This window comes from Delphinus delphis, chromosome 4 (genome assembly GCF_949987515.2).
Source record: "Delphinus delphis chromosome 4, mDelDel1.2, whole genome shotgun sequence".
In the NCBI taxonomy this organism is placed as follows: domain Eukaryota; kingdom Metazoa; phylum Chordata; class Mammalia; order Artiodactyla; family Delphinidae; genus Delphinus; species Delphinus delphis.
Genome location: NC_082686.1, coordinates 117,444,305 through 117,459,512, shown reverse-complemented (window position 1 = coordinate 117,459,512; position 15,208 = coordinate 117,444,305). Strand labels below are relative to the sequence as shown.

Genomic DNA, 15,208 nt, shown 5'->3' with positions numbered 1-15,208 from the left:
CCTTTGCAAGTAGAATGGACCTGATGGGCAAAGGCGTTGGCCTGACAAATGTGAGTATTTGGCTCAAATCCTGGCTCTGTCATTTGTTTCTGGGGGAATTTGGTCCTGTGACGTATTCTCTCCTGTATGTGGGAGGAAAGAAGATCACCTGGGTCTAAGGGACCCTGCCCCACTCACACTGGCCCCTTTTCTTTGGGTGTGGTGTGGGGCCATTGGGGACCAGACATGCCCCCTACTCCCCCTGATACTGGGAATCCAGCATTCTTCATGAAGGGTGGGGCAAGGGGCTAGGACAGGAAGCGCTTAGAAAGGACAAGTGGGTCTCATTAAAGACGGTTTAAACTTCTCAAATAGTCATGTTATGGTATGGTTTTCCTGTGTCCAAATGATAGTGGGGCTTTTTGGTGGTTGTGTTTTTGTTTTTGTTTTTATCAGTGACCAGAGTATAAAGGTGTACCACAGAACATTTGTTTGGTCTGATGATGTTTTTAAATGAGAAAATATTAAAAATTGGAAGATTTTCTGTAGAAATCTGATTTCTTACTTCTGAACGACTGGAACTGCACCAGGCCTGGATTCTTGTGTGGCCTGGAGCTGTGTGGTGGTTGAGTCTGAATGAGGACCTACATTCACCCAGCCAGGCATCCATACTTACTTTGACTGCTTCTCCTGTCCACGATTATTTGGGACTCTTGCAGGAGAATGCTCTCCAGGGTCTCTCAAACTGGGTATAATCTGGGCAGGGCTGTGGGCTCCCAGGACAGGGTCATTCATATCCTTCTTCTCTCCCCCAGTCCCTGTTAACAAGTTCTGCACAGAGAAGGCAATGGCCAACAGAATGTATCTCACTTCTGCTTCCTGTGCTACCTGCGATTTTTCAGAGATGCATCTTTTTCCCTTGTCTGAGCCTGGGGCACCTGTCCTCTTATTGGTCCGTTAAGGCTGTCACTCAAGCTGTGTCTTCCAATAGGTGAACAGGCTGTAAAATATCAATGGGTCTCCTTCCCAGCACCAGCAAGTCCAAAGGGAAGATCATTAGAATTCGTGATGCTGAGTCTACCATATCCAAATAACATGAAAGCCAGGAGGGGCTGCAAATTAATAAGCCTTTCCCATGTGAGCTGGCAGCTGGGCCTTCTCCTCTGCTCTGCTCTGGGTTTGCACATGACTAACTGCAGGCTTGAGGGATTTGCATTAGCAGATCATAAGTAAAAATCCCATTAAAATGACAGTCTCCTCGTCGTTATGATCCCTTTTCAAGAGGTACACTGGATTGCCAGGGCATTTCTTGGGGTTGCCTGGTAATGGATTTACTTGGCAGTCCATATACCCTGGCAAAGGCCTTCTGAGGTGTAGGGCAAAGGGGTGGGCTTTTTGGAAGCACTCAGCTCCTCCATGACAACTACCACACTCCCTGGGCACACAACTGAAGAGCTATGTGGAAGCCCGCCCACCTATCATGCCCTGGTTTCCATGCCGACAAGTAGCATCTGTCATGTGATTGATCTCCTGGCTGTGGAAAGAGAAGTAGAAGACCCTGATTCTATCACAACCCCTGTTACTGGCCCCACTGAATGGCCTGGCCTGAGTTACATTTGCTTAAATGTGATACATTTTATGAACATCATACTAGCATCCCTCACATTTACATCCCTCAAATTCTTAGTCTTCTATTGAATAACAAAATGCTTTGATTGTGGTCCATTCTTTGGGGATAAATTACCAACTCAATAACATGATATAAAAAGCCTCTTGGCATTTAATTCCCACCTGCTCCTCCAAACTGGGGTCCTAACACCTGTTGAAACTGTACCCAAGCCCCTGTGTCCCTGTCTTTTGAAGTAAAAGGCTTGTGCTTTCGTCTCTCAGGCCTCCCCTGAGTCTTAAAAGAATCCCTAAGGTGGGCCAGGAATTTAAAAACACACAAAACATTAGACTGCCTTAAAAGAGTTAATGATTAGGAATGTGAAGATGTAGAAACAAAGAAGAGCTGTTGGGCCAGGAAACTGGTAACAGTTGAGACTATAAGCCACCCACATAGCAGAGTCACCAGACCCACCAGGTGAAAACTGCTGACCAAGAGCACATAGACCCCAGACTGGTTGAAACCAGAAGATTGATGATGCCTGAAACTTCACCTTGATGCCAACCAATCTGAGAACCGTGCACGAGCTGATCATGTATGCTGAGGGCCCCTCCCTCACACTGCCTTTAAAAACTCTTCCCTGAAAGCCATCAAGGGGTTTGGGTCTTTTGAGCATGAGCTGCCCATTCTCCTTTCTTGGCACCCTGCAATAAACGCTGTGTTTTCCTTCACCAAAACCTGTGTCAGTAGATTGGCTTTACTGCATGCAGGAGAGAGGACCCAAGTCCAGGTTCCGTAACACTGTCAACACCTTCCCCTTCCACCCCGCCCTTGTGCCCTGACACACAGAAAGCTTACAGTTCCCTGAAGATGGCCCTCCTAGTCATTCCTTGCCAGCTACCTGGCTCCATACCTCTGAGCCCTCCCACCCTTCCCAGTGGCAGGTGCCCCTGGAATGGGTTCCCACAGACTCCCCCTACCTGGCCCTCTGCCTTCTGTCCCAGCACACATCACATAGGACTGTACATAGGATTGTACACTGTCTGTTTATGTGTTTGTTTGCCCCATTATCATGGATACTTCCAGAGAGCAGAGGCTTTAGTTTAGCTGCAGAGCCTGGCACACAGTTTATGCTCCGAATAAATGAGGTCCCATCAGGCAGTAGAACATTTATTATGCTTTGGAATCCCTAAGGTGGGCCAGGAATTTGAATACACACAATATGTTAGACTGGCTTGAGCCCTTTCTGGCCAAGGCCAGGAAGTTTTGTAATAGTTACAGAGCCACTGGTGGTAAAGTCAGTGAGATCTTTGAAATAATATATTATCAAGATCAAAGCCGAACGTTTGAGACCCAGAGAGTAAAAATGGCAAAATTTTAGAATTTTAAAGTGTTCCATAAAAATGGATCAAACAATCAATTAATCACCAGGAGGTTTTAAAAGATCTCAATTTTCCTTTTCTTCTTCCCTCTCTCCCTCCCTCACTCCATTTCTCCTTTCTTTTGATCTCAGTATCCCTTCATCGTTATGCCAACTTTTACTGGGCACCAACTGTGTGCTCAGGGCTACCATTTGCACTGAGAATTTGGAGAGAGTAAGACACAGTCCTGCCCACCAGGATCTCAGCACCAAGTGAGCAGAGAGGAAGGACAAATGGGTCACTAGGATAGAGTAAGTATTGGGGAATCTGGGAAGCATAGAGTCTGGGGAGCACAGAGGAGAGGCAAACTACTCACAGGGTGACCTGGGATGGCTTCCTGGGGAAGGAGACTCTATCAGGTATACACAGTTTGGGCATCAAGTGATTTACTTCCAAGAAACTTCTGGTAAGTTTCTGTCTACATAGGGAGTTAAATAGGGGACAGAGAAAGCTGGGCTTGTCTGTATATACCACTGGATTGCTAGCATGAGTTTGGTGGAGGTTTCCTATATCTCACCCACTGTGGCTCCTTTCAGGGCATGAGCAGCTGTCCAAGTGAGCTGGGGCTTCTGATCATCAATAGGCAGCCGTTACATTTTTAAATATTAATTTGTTTAGTAGAAGAATACTATAGACTGAATTATGTCCCTGCAAAATTCATATGTTGAAGCCCTAACCCCCAAACATAGCTGTATTTGGAGAAAGGGCCTAACCTTCATTAGGAGGTAATGAAGGTTAAATGAGGTCATAAGGATGGGGCCCTAATTCAATAGGGCTCATACCTTATAAGAAGAAGGAAATGTACCCAAGCTCTCTCCACCATGTGAGGACACAGTGAGAAGGCTGCTGTCTACAGCCAGAAAGAGGGCCCTCACGGTGGGGGGGATGGAATTGGCTGGCACCTTGATCTTGGAATTCCCAGCCTCTAGAACTGTTTAAGCCACCCAGGTTGTGGTATTTGATTGTGGCAGCCCAAGCTAAGACAAGGAAGACTGAGCTTGAACAAAGTGAAGATTTGACAGTTTCATAGGGTTTCATCAAGACTATAAACATTTTGCACTTTGCATAATTCCTATCTCTAAATTAATTTTAAATTAAAAAATAAAAACACTTAAAATTTTAATTAGCAAGTGCACCAAAGAGGCAGCCTAACATACGGAAAAAGCAGGTCCTAACCATGGTTTGCTGTGTGACCTTGGGCAGTTTACTGGACCGTGGTCTCCTGCCTCATATTATCCACCTGGCAGGACTGGGGCAGAGATGAGAATGAGCCACTCATGCAGCGTGCCTAGCACAGAGCGGGCACCCATGAATGGTAATAAATGAGATCAGAGTAGTTTGGAAGGTATTCAGTGACTCTCAGCCCCTCCTTCAATTCGCACTTTGGGAACAGATTTCAGAATTCCTAAATTCACTATATTTTTTATCTATAGAACCAGAATTCGTTCCTCACCTATTTTAAATTCCAAACCCTGTGACTTCATTTGCCTGTATCAGTGCTTCTCAATCCCATCTTAGGAAATGCTGCAGGGCATCTATAATGATCTCAGCCAGTATAGCAATGTTTTTTTTTATTGAAACCCCTCATGATATGGAATTTATTTTAATTTATCTCAATTCATATTACGTATTTATAAAAACATCCCATAGAAGCCAAATGGCATTTTAGAAGTTAGTTGAGAGGCTGCCGGGAAGTCAAATAAACAATGTCAAGATAGCATCATTTCTGCAAGACCCAGAATTCCTAATTCAGAGGAACATATATTAATCCAGATGCCATATTTCCCAAACCCTGGGGTACAGCAGGATGGGATTTACTGAGAATGGAGTAGGCAGTTGCCACAGGGCTCTCTCAAACATCTTTTGCATCAACCTGGCATCCTTGACCTTGTCACGCTGCCTGATGTTCCACCATTGAGACATTCCCTGAGGTTAGTGAATCTCTGTCTTAAAGAGCATATGTCAGTACTTCTGTATGGAGGAAGCGGGGTAGCGATCATACCCATCTTGGTGGAAATGGGTTCCTTCTGGCATGCTTCCCAGTGACACACTCTGAGATCAGCCCCACTGGGGGTCTGAGGCTTAAGTAGAAAAGGGAGAGGGTGGGGTAGACACGGGTAATTGGGAAAGAGAAGGGAAAGGATTATGAAACGTTCAGCCCTAGACAAGATGAGGCAGGTGGCACCCACAGTGGAGTTTGGAGGGAGAAAAGAAGACTGGGGGCCCCAGAAGCTCCCAGAATATGGGTTGGGCAGAAAGAAAGCAAAAACGAGATGCAGTAGAATGAGCATCATTTCATCTCCTTCATTAAGCAGCGTCCATTCGATGACCCTCTTCCCTGCCGACTGCCACCCTCCTTTCTGACAATGTAAAACCATTGAACAAAAATGCATGCCCCCCACCTTCAAATCTAAGCAAAGGCCAGCTCTGGGCTTGCTGCACTGACACTTCTTCAGCGGCACGGCCGCCCAGAGAAGTACCACCTCCGCAATCTCAGCGCTGCACAGCCCTCCGAAACAGACACTTCAAAGCTTTTGATTCCAACCAGACACTTCATCTGTCATTGACAAGTACGACACAGCGGCCCTTGTGATCACAAGTCAGAAGGCCCTGGAGTGAGGCAGAGATTTTCCCACTTCAGAAAAGAACGTGAACTGCTCACAGGGCACTGTGTCACTGATGACTTCAAAGTCCTCAGGTCCCTGTTCTCAACCTGTGTCACCAAAAGCGAGGCTGCACCGTCTCCCAAAGAGAGCATCAAAGAGGAGACACGGAGCATTTATGACATCAATATGCGCTAACAAAGATCAGAAACTGGGCCTGGGGATGGAGAGGATCAGCTTCCCAGGACCTCCGCGCAGAGAAAGTCGACAAGATGCACGCTGGCACCTACCGGGTGCGGGTTCTAGCCGGGAAGTGTGGCCCTCCCCACCTCCGACTGGTCTTTAAGGCAGCAGTTGCCATCCCGACTGTGTTTCCCAGAGTTGATTTTCCCCCAAATCAGCAAGTAACCAGAACCGTGAGATGCCTACCCACTGCCACCATCCCTGGACAAACCAACCATCCCCGCACGCGGCTGAGCAGGGCGCAAGTGCGCTGTGAGCGCCATACCTGGTCCAGCTTCCAGTGGAACTCCGCGGGGCGGAAGGTGTCTGCCTGGTCGAAATCCTTGCGCAAGAGGAAGACAAGGCGGCAGTTGTGCACGTACAGGGCGTAGTGGTGCCGGTTCATTTCTGAAAAGCAGAAAGAGGATTTGAGGGGTTCCAGATTCCCTGTGCTGATCTCCACTCCATCACTTAGCACACCTCAGAAAACAAAGAAACAGGCATTCCGATTTTCTCTTTTACAACTGGGTCTAATAAATAGTTCTAGAACACACATAGTGGAGCTCTCTGAAATGAAAGAGGAAGATTCAAGAAAGCTCACAGCAAAACTTCTGCTGAGAAGCCATTTGGGCTTTAAATGCCAACCTAACTTATACTCAGATACTGCATCAGATCCTGGATAAAATTACATAGGTTCACAAGCTCTTTTGTTGTTTTTTACATATACTTCTGGGAGGGTCAAAGGGCCTCTCTGACAATCACATCAGCCACTCTGGGTTCCTTTAACATAGCTGGATTCTCCCGGAGTTCTGGGCTTTTATTTTATTTCACCAGACTTGCCAACAGCAACCACAGAGCATGTCTCCTTTTCTGCCTAATCTGTGTGCAGTGAAGGAAAGCTGCCTCACTTTTAGTTGCTGGGAGGAGGGGACATTGATTTCCCAGTGTTAGACATGGTTCCCTGAATTTCCAAAGCAATGAATAAATACTTCTTTCCCCATACACAGACAACAGATGGGACTTTTCTCTCCCCTGATAAAAAAACTTCCTTTCCCGCTTAAAAAAAAAAAATCACACCATGGGTCCCAGCCATGATGTCCTATAGTCACAAGATAACAGCCCTGGGAGCTGTTCTTCGACCAGTACTCAGAGGACTCACACAAAGTAGCACACACAGAAATCTAATATGATGCACATGTTTCATAAATACTGGGCTAATGAGCAGGTGACCAGATACAGCAGAAAGAGCATGGGCCCTAGATTCAGAGAGACTTGGGGTGGAGCTGTATCTCTAGATGATGCTGAGAAAGTTATTCAGCCTCTTAGAGGCTCGATTTCCTTCACTGTATCATGACAGGGATGCTGGGCTATCCTGATGTATCATGAGAATAGGATATTGTGACTGATTCTTGCACATCCTCTAGAAACCTTGCCCGTGGAGGTATGAGTGGGAGGAATCAACACCAGTCCCACTTCTAGGCATGGGCTTTCAGTTGGTTTCAGCCCAATAAGCTCATGAAAAGCCCCCTGCCACAGCGAGTGGTTCAGGACCCAGGCCCGTGTTCAGTAGCGCAGCCCATTCTCCTGGCCATGGGGCTTCTGTCACGAAAGTGACTCAAGTCAGGCCAGTGATTCTGGAGCTGTTCTGAGTAGTTCTGGGAAAGAACTCTCTATCTCTTAGCAGGAAGCGAATAGAAGAGACCGCCACCTCTCTCTAGAAGTTGCAGTATATAACTGGGAAGCTTGGAGCTGCTGCAGTCATATTTGCTAACATGAAATTGATATACATATGGCAGCAGATCTGAAAAATTGCAGAGAAAAGGACCCAGCACCTTGATCACACTTTACCTGAAGCTGTTTAGCTCTGTTAGTTACAAGAACCCTACATTCCCGTTATTATTTTGATTTTTAATCATCTGATATCGGTTTGATCTGTATTTCCTGTTCCTTGTAACTGAAAGCATCTTAATTGATACAATGAGGAAATGTGTGTAAAGCATCTGCCCAGAACAGATGCTCAATGACTGTTAGTTATTACAAGGACTATGACACTGCCTCGTGACCATGATGACATAACAAAATAGTATCAGATGCCGTTTTCACAAAAGCGTTACCATTATTCAGGATGCAACCAAAGGATGGAAGGAAGGAGAATGTTTAGTTGCCAAGTGTTGTAGGTTTGGTCAAGGCCAATGTTCGGGTGACCACTCCACCTCTGCACTGATGAAACCACCCAGGTCTGGTTATGGGGATTTTACTAAATACTTCTTGTTTCCCTCAATATTGCTTAAGCTGATATCCTATAGTTTCTGCTGATAGCTATCAGAAAGATATAGAAAGCAGATTTCTCCCCCTTAGCTTCATTTGGAGTCAGGAGAGGTTGTGGTGAAGAGGTGGAAGAAGAATGAAAGGACAGATCTCATGGGAGTAACTCCTGGCCTCCCTCCAGAGGGTCCTCCCTCCCCCACCCTCCGTTAGCTGCGTCCCTGGGGTCACCACCCACACCAGGGTAACTGGCTCTTCACTGTGCTGGTAACATGATACACTCAGAAATCAGCTTCACTTCTTTCCCTGTCCCTGGCAACTCCCCTCCATTTCTTTGCCCACGTCTCTGGCAGATCCTAATGTATTCTGGTCACTTTCAGATGTTAAAATAGTCCGTAAGGGTTCTCTCCAGATCAAACGCCAATGTCTCATCAGTTAAAAGATCTTCGCTCCTCAGCCTCGCCCCATGGCTTGGTGGCCGCCCGTGGGGAAAGGATGAGGAAGGTGTGTTCTTTGACTCTTCCTTCATTCCCCGAACCTCCTCCAGCTCCAGTCATGGTCAGGGGCAGGGGAAAGCAGCTAAGAAGGAAAGAAGTGGAGTCTCTTTAAAGAAGCAGTGAAGTTTCTCATTTTCCCGGGGATGTCCAGTGTCCTCTGTCACGTGGGTGTCTACATATGGGCTGCTTCAGGGGTGCACTGGCTGGGTTTTGGAGAGGCTCTGTAGAGATCCCCCCATGGCCACGGAAGTGGGTTTGGGCCCCGGTGAAATATGACTTTAGCCCTCGTCTAAACCCATAAGAAAGGGCCTGTTCTAATCTTTACATAGGAATTGATCTGATAAGTGAGGCAGTCCTTCCTGGGACATTAGTGCCAGCTTCAATCCCACCTTTCTTGGCACTTACCTCTCCATTCCTGGTGTAAGTGATGTTTCCATGATTGACGCCTTTCATGATTCCTCTCAGCTCCTGCCCTCCCTTGGTCACTTCTCCCTCCCGCCCACATCTCCTCCTCCTGATGGATCCCCTCTTCCTGGCATGCAGACCTCTTGGCTGTAGCTGTGACCATTTCTGGTTGCCCACTTGGTTCCCATGATTAGAACAGAAACATCTGTGTTCCGCCAAATTGTAGTAGGGCCGCCCCTGCTCCGCTGCCCCTCTCTTCTCACCCCACTGCTGAGGCAGTCCCCATCAGCCTCTTGCCTTCACACCCCCTGGGCAAGAGTCAAGTCCAGCTTTCATGTACCCTAAACTCCTGGGACACGAGTCAAACTTCCCCAGAGCTCTCCTGGGCTCTGCTCCAACACCAGCCTGGAGCAGATGTACAAGTGTTTGCAGCTCAGCCAACAGGCAGCTGGGAGTGAGATTCCCACCTCCTCTCTACCTCAGACAACCTCGGTCTCTCTGAGCGATTTTCTGGGCATCTCTGGAAGTGTGGGAGTGTTTCTTTCCCAGCAGGCTGGGGGACCACCCCAGCACTCTCTAGCAGGCTGGCACCTCTGCCTCTGTCATCTAGTGATTGCTGGACCAGGTTGGCCCCTCTGTCTTGGAAAGCCCTGTATGAAAGTAGCTAGCACTACAGGTGGCACGTATCATTCAGATGAAACGCAGAGTTAGCAAGAGAGCTGCATGCCAGGAAGAAGGGGTCCTACAGAAGGAGCAGATGTGTGTTGGGAGAGAAGTTTCTAAGACAGGGCAGGAAAGAAACTGCTCACACCAGGAACGGAAAGAAAAGGGCCAACAAAGATGGTGTTGGAGGGGGCACCAGTGCCTCATGCAGTATCCTTGCGGTAGAGCCATTGCTGGGTATTCAGCTAACCTTGTTTCCTTTGCTCCTAGACACGTAGCTTAACTCACATCACTGCTTCTCCCATGGTTAGGTGGAGCCTTGGGAACAAATTCTGGCCCAGAAAGTGTGAGTAGAAGTGAGGTACACCGCTTTCTGGTCTAGCTAATAAAACCCTTCTGTGTTCAACCCTCTATTCTAACTTTCTGTTCTGTGGTTGAAAAGGGCAGCGATAAATAATTGAAGTACCTTGAGTCCCTGAATATCTGAGCAAAGCTAAGCGACCTCATTACCCAGCCCCACCTGGGGTTGCTGGACAATGGCAAGAGGAAAAACTGATGAAAGGCTGTTAGTCATCGAGATGCTTCTTGTTGGTGGTGAGAGTGGTTTTCTTTCTTTCTGAAAACTGCAATTAGCCCTTGGCGACTAATCAATTCTGCTCTCCAACTATTAATAAATTACTTCATGATAGGCCAGCATTGGTAAGTTTTAATTAGTGGGCAAGACAGAAACGAGTGCAATTTTCACTAAGGGCGACTTGGTAATTTACGTCGATAGCCTTCCTAACATTTATATTCTTTGACTCAGTAATTCAGCTTCTGGTCAGGAAATAATGAGAAGCGTCCATACAGGTATATACAAGAATGCTTATTATATAGTACAAGAATGCCTATTACAGCATTGTTTTGTTTGCATTTAAAAGGAGACAATCTAAATGTCTAACAAAAGGGAGCCAATTAAATGAAGTACAATAAAGCCTAATGACAGAAGACTGTCATGTAATTCTTATTTTTAAAGAACATTTTATCACGTAGAGAAATGATCTGGATATATGTAATGTTATTTAAGAGAAACATAACATAATGGTATCACATGTATTATAAAAATAGATGGAAAACTGTAACAACATTCTACATATACATAGAAGTAAAAATAAGATTTCATTTGGTAGTGAAATATACCAACTGTTAACAGAAAATCCCTCCAAGTATTAGAATTTTAGGTGACTTTTGTATTCTTTTATACTCTTCTGTGTTTTTTAGGCTGCCCGTTATAAACATGTGTAGCTTTTATAACTTGGACATTTTTCTGACATATAAAAGCTCTAATCGAGTTTTAATTTGTTCCTGATAATTTTTTATTTAGGGCAAGGAGATATCTATAGGTATTTTTTTAAGGCAGAGAAAAATCTTCCGCATCTTTTCTTGTGCCAGCGTTGAACTGATTTGCAAAGGGTTACTTTATACTGAGCCCAAAGCTGAGCAGCTCCAGAACCTGTGGGTTGGAGGGGCTGACATGCCTGTTCGGGGTGCTGCTCTGATGAAAGTGAGGCATCATCATCTAATGCAGAGTTTTCAGCCGTGGCTGCACAAAAGAATCGCCCAGACTCTGACTTCCTGAGCTGGGGCAGGGCCCTGGCATCTAGGTACTTCTACAAGGTCGCCAGGTTATTCTAGTGCAGAGCAGGGTTAAGAGCCGCTGGTCTAGTAGCGTGGACCTGAAACGCGGGCCGGAGGAGCTAGGGCCAAGTCTGTTCCTTTGATAATCAGTTGTGTTATCCTTGGCCAGTTGCTCAACCTTTCATATTCTAATTTCCTCCTGTGTAAGCCAGAGGTCTATATGTGTCAGGCCTGCCTCCCAGGGGTGTTTGATACATTTCAGAAAGGACTCTGTGTGTGTGGGCGCTAACTCCAGCCAGGGCTACTTTGCATACATCTGTGTACTCCTAAGCCATTGTCTCCTGGATGCTGGCCCTGGATCAAGGAGGGGACAGCCCACCAGAGACTGCGAAGATGGGGCCCCAGGGTGATTCCTGCGGTCCTGGGCTGAGCTCTGGACCCAGGCCCAAACCTCAGTGCCACCTTAAGCGTGTCTACAGCGTCCTTCCTGTACGAAGGACCAGGAAAACAAATCCTTGGCACTGGCTCTGACACAGAGTCACCACATGACTGGGAAAAGCTGGGCAACTCCCCCCGTTTCCGTTTCTGTATCTAGAAAATACATTGGCTTTTACCACAAATATTGATTGAAACAGGAAATGTGGGGTCCTGGTAGTTGTATAATGTGGAATAAAACTAGAAATAATAATGATTATGACAATAACAACATCAGGTTAATTAGTCGAGCACAGATTTTTTATCTGGAGCTGCTAAGGGATTTCATACCTTATTTCATGTTTATTTTCCCCATTCTACATATGGGGAGACTAAGGCTCAGTGAGATTAGCAACTCCTTGATTTTCCTTAAGTAGTGGAAAAGCTGCCATGGGAACTCTGGCTGTTGAGCAGCAAAGCTGAACGGTCAGCCGTTCTTCTATCCTGTCTTCTCACTGCACTATCAGCTGTAGTGTAGAGTAGTTATTTATTTGGGGTATTTTAACAAGAGGAGCATTTGAAATGGGAAAAGGTGGACTTATAATTTAAGATAGACATAACATTTTCATAAGATATCAGAGTATTTGTGTGTGTGTGTGTGTGTTTGCATGTGGGGTGGTGTGTGTGTGTGTGTGTTTGCATGTGGGGTGTGGTGACCAGAGCATAGCGATGGAGTTAGCTAGATCTAAGCTTACATTCCAGTTCTGATACTTACCAGCTGAATAACTTGGGACAAGTTACTTAAAGTCTCAGGGATGTTTCCTTATCCTTAAAACAGGAAACACAATAATGCTTTCGTAAAATTGTTTGTAGAGATGTGAGGCACTGTTTAGAATAGGAAGAGCTAACACAGATTAGACTTCCGGTGCGTCAGGTACTGTTCTATTGCACTATACATACAATGTCATTTAATGCTGATAAAAACCCTATGAGGTAGATAATACTATAATGCCCATTTTATAGACTAAGAAAGTGAGGCACAGAGAGGTTAACCCACTTGCCCGAGATCACACAGCCAATAAGTGGTGGAGTGGTTTTTTTTTTGCGGTATGCGGGCCTCTCACTGTTGTGGCCCCTCCCATTGCGGAGCACAGGCTCCGGACGCGCAGGCTCAGCGGCCATGGCTCACGGACCCAGCCTCTCCGCGGCATGTGGGATCTTCCCGGATCGGGGCACGAACCCGTGTCCCCTACATCGGCAGGCGGACTCCCAACCACTGCGCCACCAGGGAAGCCCATGGTGGTAGAGTGTTTTTAACCACCAAGCTGTGAACTGCCTTACACAGGCTCCGCAAGATGAAAACTGCCTAGCAAAGCTTAGCTATCATCGTCATGCACAGCAGTGATTTTCAAACTGCTGTTGTAAATTAGAAGGACGCTTCCATTGAAAATAAACTTCTGGAAATCTGTCTATATATTGATATAATACCGTGAAGGTAGAGCTGCTTTGCTTGAAGTAAGGATGAAGCCTCCTCCCCCAACCCCACCTCATATAGCAGCCCTAAGTTACTTCTGGGGACACTGGGGTTCTGAAGAACCCAGTCTGAAAACCACGAATCCCAGCTTTTTGACTCTTTGTGTCTGTACCCTGCCTCCCTTTCCTGGTCCTGCTCTACCCCAAGGCGAGGAAATCATCAGCCAGAAAAACAGAGACCAGAATATTTTCCCAGGGCCCCCGTCACACTCCCGCTTTTCTCCCCCACCCTTGGTGGCCGTGGCCGTGCCGGACCAGCTGGGACAGAGGGGGCAGATGCCAGGAGGAAATGCAAGACTCACCCGTTTTATCTGAGTTGCAGAGGATGGTTTCCTTCTCAGCCCTCACACCAGGGCTGGGGCCGTGCTTCATCCACATGGTGATAGTGAACTGATCCGTCAGGTTCTTGGGTACAACCCCGTCAGGAATCTTGGCACCCTGCCTGCCGTCGAACTTGAAGATCATCTCGCTGCTGTCCACCAGCAGTCCTGCGGTCCAGTTGGTGGCAGCGCTGGGGGACGGCAAGAGGTCGATGATGCCAGAAGAGGCTCCTGCAGGGGATGGGGACAGAAAGAGCAAAGGGTCATTCCTCCCAGGGTGGGTGTCCTCACGTTCTATTTTCTGCTCCTGGGTCAGAATGAACTACTCGGCGTACTTACCCAGAGCTAGGTGCTCAGCCCGAGCTAGGTGACTCGGGAAAAGAAGGGTTAAATGCCATCCTTGCCCGTGTTGCTTACCGTCGGCTTGCAGAGGCACCAGTAACTTACAGACAAAAGTATTGCATGTGGGAGGACAGAGTGCAATTAACTATTATACAAGAAAAAAGTGCTGGAGGAATTAGAGAAATGAGATTACCCTGGGGGTTTCGATAAGCAGACAAGGGTCCTGGAGAAGGCCAGGGTTGGATTCGGATCGATGGATTCATTCACGCGCTCATCCATCCGTTACCCTGTCAGCCATTTATTGGGCACCAGTCGGGTGCCAAGACCCCTGCTGGGTGCCGGCGACGTAAACGTGAATCAGCACAGTCTCTGACCTGGAGGAGCTCAGACCCAACACATCGACAGACAACTGGGATGCAGTGTGATCAGAGCTGTGACGGGGAAAGTTCAGGTCCTGACCCCGCGAGAAAGAGTATGAGTCACTTTGCACTCACCACGCTTTTTTCCAACCATTCGTTTAGGCCAAACGGTATAGCAGTTGAGAACACGGGTTTTGAAATCAGCAGAACCTGAACCTGATGCCTGGTGGCGGCCTGGCTTGCTAGCCTTGTCACTGTGACCAGTGACCTCACCTTTCCGACTCTCCACCCCCTTCTCTGCCACCTGCCCTCCCAGCTGTTGTGGGAACTGAAGAAGAGACAGCACCTGCACTTGGGGCAGCATGCTTGACACGCGATGAGCGGAGCTCACTCCACGTTAGCTATAACCCTGTCGTTATTGTTAGAGCTGTTATTATTTCTGCTACCACTGTGATTCCAGGCTAAGGATATCCTGAGGCCGTGGGAGTGCCATAGACAGATTTGTGTCTTGGGAGAATCACACCAACAGCTTTGTGGAGGGCGGAGCTGAGTGAGCCTGCAAGGCTGGCCCAGAAGACAGGATGGCCCAGCTGGGAGGATAACTGGGCCGCCACGGACTTCCCACTGAAGCTCAGGTGCTGCCAGCAGTGTTCTCTGCATCCTTACGTCACACAGAGGGGCAGGGCTCAGCTACTCAGGGGAGGAGGAAGGTCAGGGGCTTCCTGATACCAGGAAACAAGAGCCAGGGAGTCCAAAGTATGCTCGGTGCAGGGGACCAAGTGTGTGTGGGCTCCCACCTGGCACAGCACTGACCTGGCAGTCGTAAATGTGTTTAATGGACAGTGGGTGTGTGTATTACCTGCCATTTGTCTGGGATCATTGGACTTCTGAATTTGGTATATCAGGGCCTCATGTCATCTAGGGGCTGCGTTTCAGAGTCAGCCACTACAAACATCTACAGT

General features: G+C 47.4%; 1 protein-coding gene across 1 annotated transcript in view; it reads right to left on the bottom strand.

Moving 5' to 3' along the window:
* Positions 1–15,208, bottom strand: part of CLSTN2 (calsyntenin 2) — a 634,366-nt gene that overhangs the window by 85,706 nt on the left and 533,452 nt on the right. Inside the window, exons 7-8 of the mRNA XM_060010069.1 lie at positions 13,528–13,776; positions 6,118–6,239 (exon numbers count right to left, since the gene is read on the bottom strand). Of these exons, the coding sequence (XP_059866052.1) occupies positions 6,118–6,239; positions 13,528–13,776 (371 nt within the window). The remainder of the gene's footprint in view (positions 1–6,117; positions 6,240–13,527; positions 13,777–15,208) is intronic.